Here is a 12,804-nt window from a genome sequence, read left to right on the forward strand (position 1 = left end):
TTAGGTTTCTGGGGATAAGTTGACAGCCTGCTGGAATGGGGCGGGTGCTCAGAGCAAAACAAACCAGCGGTTTCACTTTATGCTGCCCAAGGCAAACACTTCAGGAGAGGAGTGGGGCGCAATGGTGCAAGACTACAATCCCAGCATTCCCTGAAGTACAGGCTAGAGTAGGAGTTTATGGTCATCCTTGGCTACACAGTAAGCTCAGTCTCAAAACAAGATTTTAAAAGAAAGGGTAGAGACCTGCCCAAGTCAGACAAAAAAAATGAGTGGCATATGATGTCTTGGACAATGCAGGCAGGAGACATGTTTCCAGTAACTGACAGACAATTTGCTTCTGGACAAAGGGGCTGCTTGCTTCTGTGGATCTGTGGAAAACAAGGAGAGGCAGTTAAAGCTTGGGAAGGATGGAACAAGGACAAGCAATGGCCAGGTGTCTGCTGTGTCTCCTGTGTCTCCGTGGTCGGAAGACAGCTGTAAGATGTGCGAGGCAGAAGCAGGCAGAGCACGAGCACATGGGTGGCCATAGCGGGGGCCCGAAGGCTCCTAGAGTGGCGAGTTCTATAGCTACAATCATTCTGTGCAACACGAAGGATTTGGCACACCAGACTTTTATTTCACAGCACTGATGATAGCTCACTCCTTTCAGAAATCGGCAGCCAAGAAAAAGGAAGTGGTCCTCCCTTGGGGGGCGTGCAGCTCATCTCGGTAAGCGGGACCCTGCTCGGGCCAGTTCGTGGGATCCCTTCTGCCAGTCCCTTACCCGGCTGCGCAGGTCTGAAATGATGGCTGTGAGGTCGATATTCTTCCTCTCGTAGCCCTGCAGCTGGTCTTGGCACTCGGCCAACTTGGCCTCTGTGATCTTGAGGATGTCAGGCAGTTGTTGCAGGTCAGCCAACTGCGACTGGAACTGCCGGCGGGCCTGGAGCAGGAAGAGAAGCCCACTGTTGGCAAGATCCTGACTTACAATAGGGTGGGCCTTCCTCTAGAGGACAGCAGGGCTGTCCCAGTCTCCAAAGCCCTCAGCCCACGGACAGCAGTTGGCTAGCTCTCCCACAGGCCACGCCGACTGATCTCTGCAGGGCAAACTTGGGCCTGCCTTGCCATTTGATGTGGCCATTCATTTAGTCAGCAGTTCTGAGGCAACCCCAAGATTCAGCACTATCCTGAGGGCTTTGCATTTATTTGAACAATAATAAGGCACAGTTGTAACCACAAAAGGACACTAAGGCTACAGGGCTCAAACTTAGCTCAAACCTGGAAAAGCCAGAATTACACTGGTCTAATTCCAAATCCCCTAGGAAGGCAGCCATGATGATACAAATACGGGACACAACCACACCCACACAGAGGTAAAAATGGAAACAGAATGCACAGTATAGAAGAAAAGCCAGAGAGGGGGCAACAGGAAGAGAAGAAAGAGCACACACACAGGGTGGGTGGAAGCCAGCCAGAAAACCAGTTACACCTGTGAGCCACATCAGGCAGGGTTAAGGGCACACAGGGTGCCACCAGGATGAGACACCTGTACAGAGCTGTGGGGAGAGCAAGGAAGGGGGACAGTACCGCCTCAATTTCTTTGTTCATCTCATCTTTAAGGATCTTGTTCTCTTTATCACAGCGCTCTAGCTGGGCAGCCACTTCATCAGCCTCCAATCTGGTTTTCATCACCTAGGGAACAAAGCCACAATGGGTGCTCTTGGGCAGAACCTTCCCCTCCCCTTTTCCCTCAGAGGCCTAGTGGCGAGTGCCAAGCAGCGGGGCCAGGCTACCCAAGGGGTCTACCTGGCTCTTATAGTTGTCGATCATCCCTTCGTAGTTCTTCACCGACGCCTTCAGCTGCTGGACCTCCAGGTGAGCCTGGTTGAGCTTGTCCTCCATAGGAGCAAAGCTTGCCTAAAGAAGGGAAGACTTGTGAGCAACCAGAAAGAAGGTTCAAGATCCTTACCTTCAGTCTACTTGTAGAAACCAGTAAAGAGCACATCCCTGTAAGCAATTTTCATCAGTGAGTTTCCGAGTAAGACACTTAATGTGACCCCTCCATTGAACTGAGATGACAAATAAATGGTACTTCTTTTTCTTTTCTTTTCTTTTTTTTTTTTTTTTTTTTGGTTTTTCGAGACAGGGTTTCTCTGTAGCTTTGGAGGCTGTCCTGGAACTCTCTCTGTAGACCAGGCTGGCCTCGAACTCACAGAGATCTGCCTGCCTCTGCCTCCTGAGTGCCCAGCACATACATGATGCTTTTAAAAACTTGAAAAATACTTTTTAAAATTAATAGTATGTTGTAAATGGCTGGACGGTAGTGGCACACGCCTTTAATCCCAAGGGGACACAGAGCAACTGTTGACACTGACATGTCACTGGTGGAAACTCTTTGGCCACTTGTTAACATCTGCTAAGGCTGAACCACCAGATGACCTCACAATTTTCTTTCAAGGAGTATATCCAACTACATGTACCCAGGAGCCGTCCACCACCAGGAAAACAGACAAGCTCTAGTGGATCCATCTCCCAGCTCCCACCTACAGCACTGAGGAGGAAATTATACCCACTGTGCTGAGGACATGGACCATCAGTCCACAGCACACAGATGGATTAGTGATGACACACCCAGCAGCTGCCTTTACAGGGTGCTCGTACCTTCCAGAGTGATTAAAAGCTGTTCACATTAAGTTGTATACTTTCCCATGTCACACTAGTCTTGCCTAACAAAAACTAAAGTCAGAGGAAAAATCTGCTTCTCTGGAGTGTCAGCTCTGCTCAGGGTCTCTGGCCTGAGTCACAGCTTACTTGGAGTTTGGGTTGGCATGTTTGAGACAGGTTTCACTCAGTAGGCCAAGTTTCCTCAAATTAATAAACTTAGAGTGATCCTCCTGCTCAGTTTCCTCAGTGCTGAGATTACAGGTATGTACCTCCACATTCAGTAAAGACAAATAAATGGCTGGATCTACAGAATTGTTCTCGACTTCAAATCCCTCCTCCAAATACTTCCTTGGGCAAAACCCTGTGTGACGCTCATTAAGCCTTGCTTCCTTTTTTTCCCCTCTCTCTCGTTTCTCTGTGTAGCCCTGGCTGTCCTGGAACTCTCTTTGTAGACCAGGTTGGCCTCAAACTTACAGAGATCCACCTGCTCTGCCTTTGCTTGCTGAGTGCTGGGATTAAAGGTGTGTGCCACCACCATCTGGCCAAACCTTGCTTTCTTTATTATCTTTGGCAGGTTAGAGATCAAACCTAGGACCCCAGGCTCGCTATGCAAGAGCTCTACAAGTAAGGTATATCCCACTCCAAGTTCCTTATTAACCAAAATAGTCAACATTCAATTGCAAGGCCCTAGAGAGTCATGATAAGAGTCAAAGTCAATTTCGTTCACTAAATACATCATGTAAGCATTTCACATGATACTACAATCTCAGCAGGACTCCCCACTCAGGGAGCCACAGCAATAAATGATTACATTACCACCCTCCCAACAGACAGACAGACAGACAGACACACACAGACACACACAGACACAGACACAGACACAGACACAGACACAGACACAGACACACACACACACACACACACACACACACACACACACACACACACACACACAGAGAGCCCTGAAGCTAGTAAGATGCAGCAGTGCGGGTGAGGCCAGACATCGCTGACACTAGAGCACTCCCTTTATCAGCACACTGCCTGAGCTCTCTGCAGACCCTAGGCTCATCTGGCCCATGAGGGTCCCCAGCCTGCCCTTGGTCTCCCAGCTCCCAGTATGCATCCAGACCTTGAGCCTCTCGTTCTCCAGCTTGAATGCAGAATACTCGGCGGTCTGACGATGCAGTCTCTCCACCAGGCTGTCCCGGTCTTCCCGCATCTTCTCCTCCAAGCTTTGTTGTTGGTTTACAAGGTCTGTCACCCGACTGCAAGATTAGCAGATAGAAATCAATTCCCAGATTTCTGTGGGAATGGAGTCTGCCCCCACCACAGACTGTTTCCACCTCACAGCATACTGCCTTTTGCCCCCGTCTCATACCAAGAAGTGGCTTTCTCACATCATTGTCCCACCTCCACATAAGATCCTTTCAAAACTGCTCCATGAGACATCCTCTGGAAGCTGCCTACCATTTAGTCAATCCTGAGTCAAACCTTTAGTCAAAACTGTTAAATGTGTCCGTTCTGATCACCTCAAAAGACTGAGACACAGTCCCTCCCTGCTTCCAGCATCACCAGACAGCCCTCTACCATCCTTTCTTGGTGTAGGACAGAGTCCTTTGAGATCTCCCCACAATCTCCAGGCTGATGGTCGGTAAGGATTGCCCAGTTAGTCCTCACGCCCAGGCTTGGCACTTGTGGCTTTTGTCCCCACAACAATGTTCCTGTGTGTATACCCCTGGCTATCACAGGTAAAAACTGTAAAGAGAGAGGCCTGAGTGACAGCAAGGAAGCCACGCTGCCTTCCTGTTCATCCTCTCTTCTTTGTTGCCGGTCAGCAGGGCTGTCAGTGAAATCTGCAGACTGTAGCCTCATTGGAGAGTTCCGAGGCTCTGGTCTTACACACCTCAACCTCACACCATCACACAATCTATGCACGGTCTGTGCTCTCAGCGTTTTTGTTGTTTTTCAAGACAAGGTTTCTCCAGACAGGGTTTCTCTGTATTGTTTTGGAGGCTGTCCTGGAACTCACTCTGTAGACCAGGCTGGCCTCGAACTCACAGAGATCCGCCTGCCTCTGCCTCCCGAGGGCTGGGATTAAAGGCGTGCGCCACCACTCCACCTCACTCCCTGCATTGCTCTCAGGGGTTTTTAAATTTTTATTTTTATTATTATTTGAGGTTTCTCAGCTCAGGGGATGCAAACCAGGGCTCTCACACACTAGGCAAATGCCCCCCTGAGCTCTACTCCAGCTGTGTTCTCAGGGTGTTCACTTAGCAAACCCTGAGTGAGCACTGACTGGGCCCAGTACACAGCATCTCACCGGGCAGCCTACCACTCACCCTTAGAGGCCCACTTCAGAATCCCCTCCTCAGAACATCCCTTCTTCAACCCTCATCTCTACCATGTATCCTTTATAACTTCCTCTCTCTCTTCTTTCACAAGATTGAGAATTCCCTGAGAATAGCACCCGATACACGGCACGTTCTCCACCTTGCTTAGCTGAGCAGAATGCAACACAAACACTTCCCAAGGAAAGCTGTCCTCAAATGGGAGGCTGCTAGCTTCCTGTGGCCCTATATCCTTGACCAAAGGAGCCTGTGCATCTTGTAGCCCCAAGACCCCAAGTGGAACTCAGAGCAGGTAATCCATTTGTATTCTTCCAGCTGCAGCCCCACAGCCAGCACACAGGTACATGGGAGATGCTCCACACATACTTTTACAATGAAGGAACAAATGACTGTGGCTGAGAACAATTGTGTGGTCACTGACTGGCAAAGAAAGTGGGTCAAAGTCAGTCATACACACCCTGGAGGCTACTGCTGCCACTATCTCCCTGCCATACCTCTGACCTGTTGGCAGGCAGCACTGGAAGACAATGGAGAATTCACAGGGACCAGCTGCACCATCCCCCAAAATCAAGCAAGATAACTGTGTACCCATGTTCTGTTGCATTGACTTGGGCTAGACTGGGCCTCTGCGATGGAGAACCTCATCCCCACCGAGGAAACTTACAGATGTTTACAGCTCAAGGGATGGAAACCAGGGCCTCTCATGTGCTAGGCAAGTAGAGTAGAAGTAGAGTAGAGGTCAGGGGCTAGAGCCAGAGCCTGGCACATGGCTGCTCACATCTAGCACAGCTTACAACTCCACCCCACAGAGAACACAGCAGCATCATGAGCTTTGAGACCTCAGGGTACCATGCTCCTTCCACTTGCCCCTCAAGTCCCTTCCTCAGTTCCTCTCTTAACACAAAGACGTACTCGTTCAAGACGATAATTTCCAACTCAAGGTCTCCTTTGTCTTTCACAACCTGGTTGTAGCGGCTCCTCCATGACTCCAGAGTAGATAAAGCTTCAGCAACATAAAGGTCCTAGGAACGCAGGACAGTGGGCATGTCAGCCTGCTTTCAACACCCAGGCTGAAAGGAGGTAAGGTGGGCTAACTTACACAGCCTCCCCCTCCCAAGATGAGAGAATACTGGCAGTGGTACAGGCGCCAAGCAAGCTAAGCTCCCAGGCTCCCAGCATCTCACTGCATCCTGTGGGCAGATCCTCAGTCATCCTTCCCTCAGGCTGGACACTAGACAGTCCTAGCCCTCTAGTCACCTCCATTTCCCTAGCCACACCCCTTCCAGCTCCTTCCCTCTAACCAAAGGTGCTCTTCTGGGAGGAGAGGCAGGACCCAGGCCTGTTACCTTGTCGGCAAGCTGCACATGTAACTGCTCGGCATATTCCTCACTCTTCTCAGCTCGCTCCTTCTGGGCTCGGATGGCCTTCTTCAGGGTCTCTTTGTCTCGGTCTCCCTTTTGCTTCAGTTCCTTCAGCTGCTCCATGATGGCTTCCACTTCCGCCTTGTGCTGGTTCCCACTGCGCTCCAAGTTCTGGTAGGAGACAGGAAGGAAGAGGTGGAAAAGACAGCAAGGAGGCCCGGCAGAGAACAGAGGGGAAGACGTAAAAGCGCAGACGCAGACCTATCGTGAGAGACACCAGAGTCGTGGCCCTCTGGGGCTCTTTGAGCATGGAGAGCTTTTAAACTCATCAGATACCTGAGTGACTCAGCAGAGCAGCCACCCTGGGAACCTGGAAAGCATTTGAGACTAACAACTTCCTCGGGTGGTCATAAGAAACCTGAGAGTGCCAGCCTCTTCCGGCCCCACCCGAGAGCCAGCAAGCACCTTGATCTGCATGCACAGACGACTGTTCTCGGCCTCTTTGCACCGGAGCTGCGCCTGTAGATGCCCACGCATGGACTCCATGGACTTGGAGAGCTCAGATGCTGTCTTTGCTTGAGCCTTGGGAGACAGAGAAAGTGATGGAGCCGGCTCTAGCATAATGGCCAGCAGCGCGGGTCCAGCACAGCTCAGGGGCTGGGCACGGTACCTTTTCACATTGTATCTCCTGGAGAAGCTCTTCTACCTCCTTGTCCTTGTCTTGCAGCAGTAACAGCAGGCGCTGTGAGAGAACAGTCACACGCTCTGAATCGGGCAGAGGGGCCTGACCACTCAACATAGAAACCACTTGGCAAATGTCAGAGACCTAGGCAGGAAGTACCTAGCCTATATTAATTTTTTTAAAGAATGAGTGTTTCTCAGTTTTAAGAAAGGTGATGTTAACTGGAAAATATAGAAAAGCACAAAGCAGCCGGGCGGTGGTGGCGCACGCCTTTAATCCCAGCACTCGGGAGGCAGAGGCAGGCGGATCTCTGTGAGTTCGAGGCCGGGCTGGACCGATAGCCTCCAAAACAATACAGAGAAACCCTGTCTCATAAAAAAAGAAAAGAAAAGCACAAAGCTCAAAGAATTCTGCCCAGCAATAACCACACATCATTCAAAATGAGACAAGTATTTTGTCCTGCACTCTACAAATCTCACATTTATCACAATATGACTGAATCTTTCAAATTTTTTGGCAGGTGCTGATGTTCCAGCATCCTCACCATCGTAGCTAGCTTACCTTCCTAAGCTGGGAGTGCAATGTCAGTAACCCTCAATTTCCATTCCTTCCTCAAACCTGTATTCTCTCTCTGAGTCTTGCTAGAGATGGCTTGTTAAGAAAAGCAGGACAGAGTGAGAGCCAGATGAGCTGGGAAGGGGCACACACAGACTGTCGCCCTTCACAGTGATCACTAGCCAGGCAGCAAGGCCGTTAGCTCTACTTCCTAACACTCGAAGAGACATGTGAGGCCACTGAATACCAGAGGCTCCCAATGTCTTGGGATTAAGAAGCCTGATGAACTTTTAAGTTCAGGTCAGCCAACAGGTTCCCAAATTATTTGGACACGAGGCTCCGCTGTTTGTCTCTTGCACCCATGAACTAACATCTTGCACAGCTTCAATTCCATGGAACATGCAGCCTTGGAAGACAATTCTAAGATGGATTTCCTAAGTAAAAAGGTATTTACTTTTTTTTTTCTTTTTGAGGCAGGGTTCTCTCTCTATTCTGTCATCCTGGCTGTCCTGGAACTCACTCTGTACATCAGGCTGGCCTCAAACTCCCTGAGATCCACCTGCCTCTGCCTCCCAAGTGCTGGGATTAAAGGCATGAGCCACCACACACAGCAATATATATTTTGACTGTTGGAACTCAAAAAAAAAAAAAATCCAGGATTAACAGGGCCAGAGTACTAAGGATCCCTCAAGCTGGTGTCTCACTTTGTACCTTGAGCCCTCCAGTGATCAATTACCTAGATAAGCCTAGTAGAGAAGGCAGCAAAGCTGGTGCCCACCAATTTATAGATCACAAAATACCACCCAGACAAATGGTGGAACAGGGGCTCCAGCCTGCCCTCCAGTCAGCATCCATTCTTGGAAGCCCAGGCTTCTGGCACCTAACTCACTGGAGTGGGCAAGGGGTGTGTGGTTACCGCTTTTTCTGAGTCCGCCTCTGCCAGACGTTTCAGCAATGCACCTTGTTGCTCCATTAGTCTCTCAGAATCCTTCAGCATGGTTAGAAAAAAAAAGAAAAATTAAATAAGTAGTGCACAATTCAATGATTTTCTTTTACCCAGTTCTCATTATAAAGTCATGAATGTTAATATGAGTTCAATATACCAGGTGGTGGCACACACCTTTAATTTCAGGATTTGGAAGGCAGAGGCAGGAGGATCTCGGGAGTTCAAGGCCAACCTGCCCTACAGAGCCAGTTCCAGGGCAGCCAGGGCTACACAGAGAAACCCTGACTCAAGGGATAAAAAAAAAAAAAAAAAAGAGAGATAAAATAGAAATATAAGTTGAATACACATGCCCACATCCACTAAAGCTAATAGTTTGATGGTGGCCTTTCCCTTTTCTATACATTGCTTTGAAATTTTGCTTCCTTTGGGGGGAGAGGTGAGCACACGTTCAAGACAGAGTTTCTCTGTTTAATAGTCCTGGCTGTCCTGAAACTCGCTCTGTAGACCAGGCTGGTCTTGAACTCACAGAGGTCCGCCTACCTCTGTCTCCCCAGTGCTGGGATTAAAAGTGTGCACCACCACTGTTCAGCTCATTTTACTTCTGTTTTTTAAAAATTTGGATTGCTTTTCATCATATGTATATGGGTGTTTTGCCTGTGGGTGTCTGTGTACTGCAAGTGTGTGGTGCCCATGGAGGTCAGAAAAGGGCATCTGGAAGAGCAGCCAGTGCTCTTAACCTCCGAGTTCAATTCCCAGCACCCACATGGTGGCTCACAACTATCTATAGTGAGATCTGCTGCCCTCTTCTGCCATGCAGGCATACATACAGGCAGAACACTGTATACTAAACAAATAAAATCTTTAAAAAACCAAAAACAAAAACAAAAAACTTGCCACTTTAGCTTGGTAGGCATATAGCAGTAACATTTAGTACACTCATAGGGCAATGCAATCACTACCATTTCCATCATGCCAAGGAAACCCTGGTACTATTAAGCATCTACTCCCTACTGCACCCTCCCTCTAGTCCTTGGCAGCCACCAACCTGCCCCTTATCTCTAACCTGCCATTGCTTTTTTTCTCCCTGGTGCTAGGAATTGAACTTAGGACATGGTAGACATGCAACAGTTCTGAGATTATTTCCAGACATTGCATTTTCACTCCCCTTGATGATTACCTTCCATGTTTTTTTTTAAGACTTTATTTTTATTTATAAGGGTATGGGCATGTGTATAAAATGTATGCAGCTGCCCACAGAGGCCAGAAGAGGGTGTGGGATGCTGTCAAACTGGAATTATAGGCTGATAAGAACCACCAGTGCTGGGAATCAAACTCCAGTTGTCTGCAAGAGCAACAAATGCTCTTAACTAATGAACCATCTCTCTAGTCCCTAGTTGTTTTTTTCAGACAGTCTCTATATAGCCCAGGCTGCCCCACAGAGATCCTTACAATCCTCCTGCCCCTAACTCCCAGAGTGCTGGGATTTAGAAGCCCATGCCACCACCTGAATTCTATTGACTTTAAAGCCCTTTCATGTCTCTCATCTTTTTGCACATGCATGTTTGTATACAATGTGTATAGACACAGCTATGTATTTGTGAGTGCAGGGTATGCATGCAATGCAAGTGTGCAGAGGACAACCTCGGGTTTTGGTCCTCATCTCCTACCTTGACTCCGGCTAGATAGTCCTTAAGTTACAAGGACTTTCCTACCTGTCTTCCCAGTAGATTACAGATACTAGTTCTACCCAGCAGCTTCCTTTTTAAAGATTTGATTATTTTATGTATGAGTGCTCTGTCTGCATGTACATATTTATGCCAGCAGAGGGCATCAGATCCCAGTAGAGACAGTTGTGAGCCACCATGTGGTTGCTGGGAATTGAACTCAGGACCTCTGGAAGAGCAGCCAGTGCTCTTAACCTCTGAGCCATCTCTCCAGTCCCTTTTACATGAGTTCTGGGGATTTGAATTCAAGCTCTGCCTCATGCCACATTAACTATATGGCAAGCATTTTTACCCTCTGAGCTATCTGCCTGTCCCACTTTGTCTCTAATCTTCCAGTATATTAACTCCTCCTACAGTCTGGGCAACTCCTTGGATTTACACTTGCAACAATGAGGCAATGGACACTGCTAGACATGGAGAGTGGTCTTTGGGATGACACCAGGAAGAGAGATGCACTGACTCCCATGGCCCCGCAGAAGCTGAGTGCTTGCTTCGTCATGCTCACCAGCCCTAGGTAGCTAAGGTCTTAGCCAAAGCTCTTCTGCTGTTTTAATTTACACTTCTTTAATTATCAGGGAGACTTGGCATCTGTTTGTATTGTTTTGTTTTTCAAGCAGGATTTTTCTGTTTAGCTCTGGCTACCCTAGAACTCACTTCAGTAAATCAGGCTGGACTCACCTCAGAGACTCACCTCCCTGTCTCACAGTGCTGGGGTTAAAGGTGTGCACCACCACTGCCCGGCGACGACTCAGCATTGCAGACACTGACAGTCATTGGATTTCCTCTGATGACTATGTTTCTCCTTGCCCGTTTTCTTACTCATTGTATCTCTATGATACCCAAGTATGTTTCTTGACACACAAACAAGGCATCCCTTGAAAGAGGCTAACACTTTTGTTCCCTCTAATTTCCAAGGTCCCCTGATGCCAGTTCTTAAGAACTGACAAAGGACAGCACCTGGGAGATTCATGGAATAGAATGGAATAGTCAAGGACAGACTGGGACACACAGCGAGGCTGTGGCTCAGAAGGAACAGGAAGGGAAAAGGAAAGGAAAGAAAGGCCTATCTATAGCTGTTGCCCTCGGGTGTGTCACTCAGGCTCCTGCCATTTACACTCCCCAAAACATTCCACTCTGACACCTCAAGTAGCCGAGGTGGCGTTCCCTCACTTTATAACCGAGGGTGAGAGACCTCACGTAGCCGAGGTGGCGTTCCCTCACTTTATAACCGAGGATGAGACTGGGACAAGCAATGACCTAAGGCTGCACAGCTACAAAGGGCAGAGTTGGGCCCTGAAGTAGGCTCAGACCACAAAGTCTGGGAATCGAACTCAGGACCTCTAGAAGAGCAGTCAGTGCTCTCAACTTCTGAACCATCTCTCCAGGCCCTTATTTTATTTTTTTAAGATTTTGTGATACAGGTTTTCTCTGTGTAGCCCTGGCGGTGCTGAAACTCACTCTGTAGACAAAGCTAGTCTCAAACTCAGAGATTAGAGTGCTGGGATTAAAGGTATGTGCCACCAGTACCCAGCAAAATGAATTTGTTTAGTTTTTTTTTTTTTTTCAAAACAGGGTTTCTTGGAGCATACCCTTGGAGCCTGTCCTGGAACTCGCTCTGTAGACCAGGCTGGCCTGAAACTCAGAGACCTGCCTGCCTCTGCCTCCCAAGTGCTGGAATTAAAGACGTACACCACCAACACCCGGCATGAATTTGTTTAAAAAAGAAAATTGAAGGCTAGCCTATGTTACACTGAAAACTAAGTCTACACAAGACCCATTTCAAAGCAAAACCAGAACCAAGGACTTGGCTTGTCTTCACAGCATTTAAGACAGAAACACAAAGTTTAAGGTTATACTTCAGAAGGTTATACCCAGAAGACCCTGCCTTAAACCCAAAGGCAAATAAAAGCTGAGAGTAGTGGCACCCACTTGTAATCAGGATTTCAAGGCTAGCCTGGGTCTACACTGTGAAGTCCAAGCCAGCAAGGGCTACTGAGTGAACACCTATATCAAAAAAATAAAAAAATCTTTCTCTGCTTCCCAAAAGAGAAAAAAGCAATAACTATAGTCTTTTTGAAAGTGTCACATTCCTCCAAGAAAAGAAGCAGTTAGCTACAATTTAACAGGCACTTGTCACATGCCAGGAAAGATGTCAGTCTTTATCCATAAATTCTCTCATCTTTGCATAATCCCAAAAGGATGATGTTCTTCCCATTTTATAGAAGAAAAACTGAGGTATGAATTACCTGACTGAGATCACCAAGCCAGAAATTAAAGAGGTATAACTATTTTAGAGACAAATTTGGTTATAACTAGAAGCATTAATAGAAACATTCTAGACTTTTCATATAACTATGTTTGAGAAAGGTTCTCATTATGTAACTTGGAAATCACTATGCAGCCCAAGCTAGGCACAAACTTGGCAGCCCTCCAGCCTCTGCCTCTCAGAACTATGCTGTCATGCACACTCGGAAACTTCCAAGCACAGCAGAGTGACAGACATCAATACAATTAGGCAGAAATAGAGTGACAATTCAAGAGTTCA

At 47.9% G+C, this 12,804-nt stretch overlaps 1 protein-coding gene across 5 annotated transcripts in view; it reads right to left on the minus strand.

Annotated features, from left to right (window-relative positions):
* The window catches only part of Odf2 (outer dense fiber of sperm tails 2), a 39,554-nt gene that overhangs the window by 10,741 nt on the left and 16,009 nt on the right, over positions 1 to 12,804 (minus strand). For 3 of the 5 annotated variants that reach the window (XM_040745084.1, XM_040745086.1, XM_040745085.1), the window contains exons 8-16: positions 8,506 to 8,577; positions 7,023 to 7,094; positions 6,818 to 6,934; positions 6,338 to 6,523; positions 5,904 to 6,013; positions 3,773 to 3,908; positions 1,786 to 1,896; positions 1,567 to 1,671; positions 596 to 922 (exon numbers count right to left, since the gene is read on the minus strand). In XM_040745084.1, coding sequence (XP_040601018.1) covers positions 701 to 922; positions 1,567 to 1,671; positions 1,786 to 1,896; positions 3,773 to 3,908; positions 5,904 to 6,013; positions 6,338 to 6,523; positions 6,818 to 6,934; positions 7,023 to 7,094; positions 8,506 to 8,577 — 1,131 coding nt within the window. In that variant the 3' untranslated portion in view covers positions 596 to 700. Of the gene's footprint in view, positions 1 to 595; positions 923 to 1,566; positions 1,672 to 1,785; positions 1,897 to 3,772; positions 3,909 to 5,903; positions 6,014 to 6,337; positions 6,524 to 6,817; positions 6,935 to 7,022; positions 7,095 to 8,505; positions 8,581 to 12,804 lie in introns of those variants that run through there. The other 2 variants (XM_040745087.1, XM_040745083.1) reach the window with 2 other exon arrangements.

This window comes from Mesocricetus auratus, unplaced genomic scaffold (genome assembly GCF_017639785.1).
Source record: "Mesocricetus auratus isolate SY011 unplaced genomic scaffold, BCM_Maur_2.0 Super-Scaffold_100004, whole genome shotgun sequence".
Taxonomy (NCBI): domain Eukaryota; kingdom Metazoa; phylum Chordata; class Mammalia; order Rodentia; family Cricetidae; genus Mesocricetus; species Mesocricetus auratus.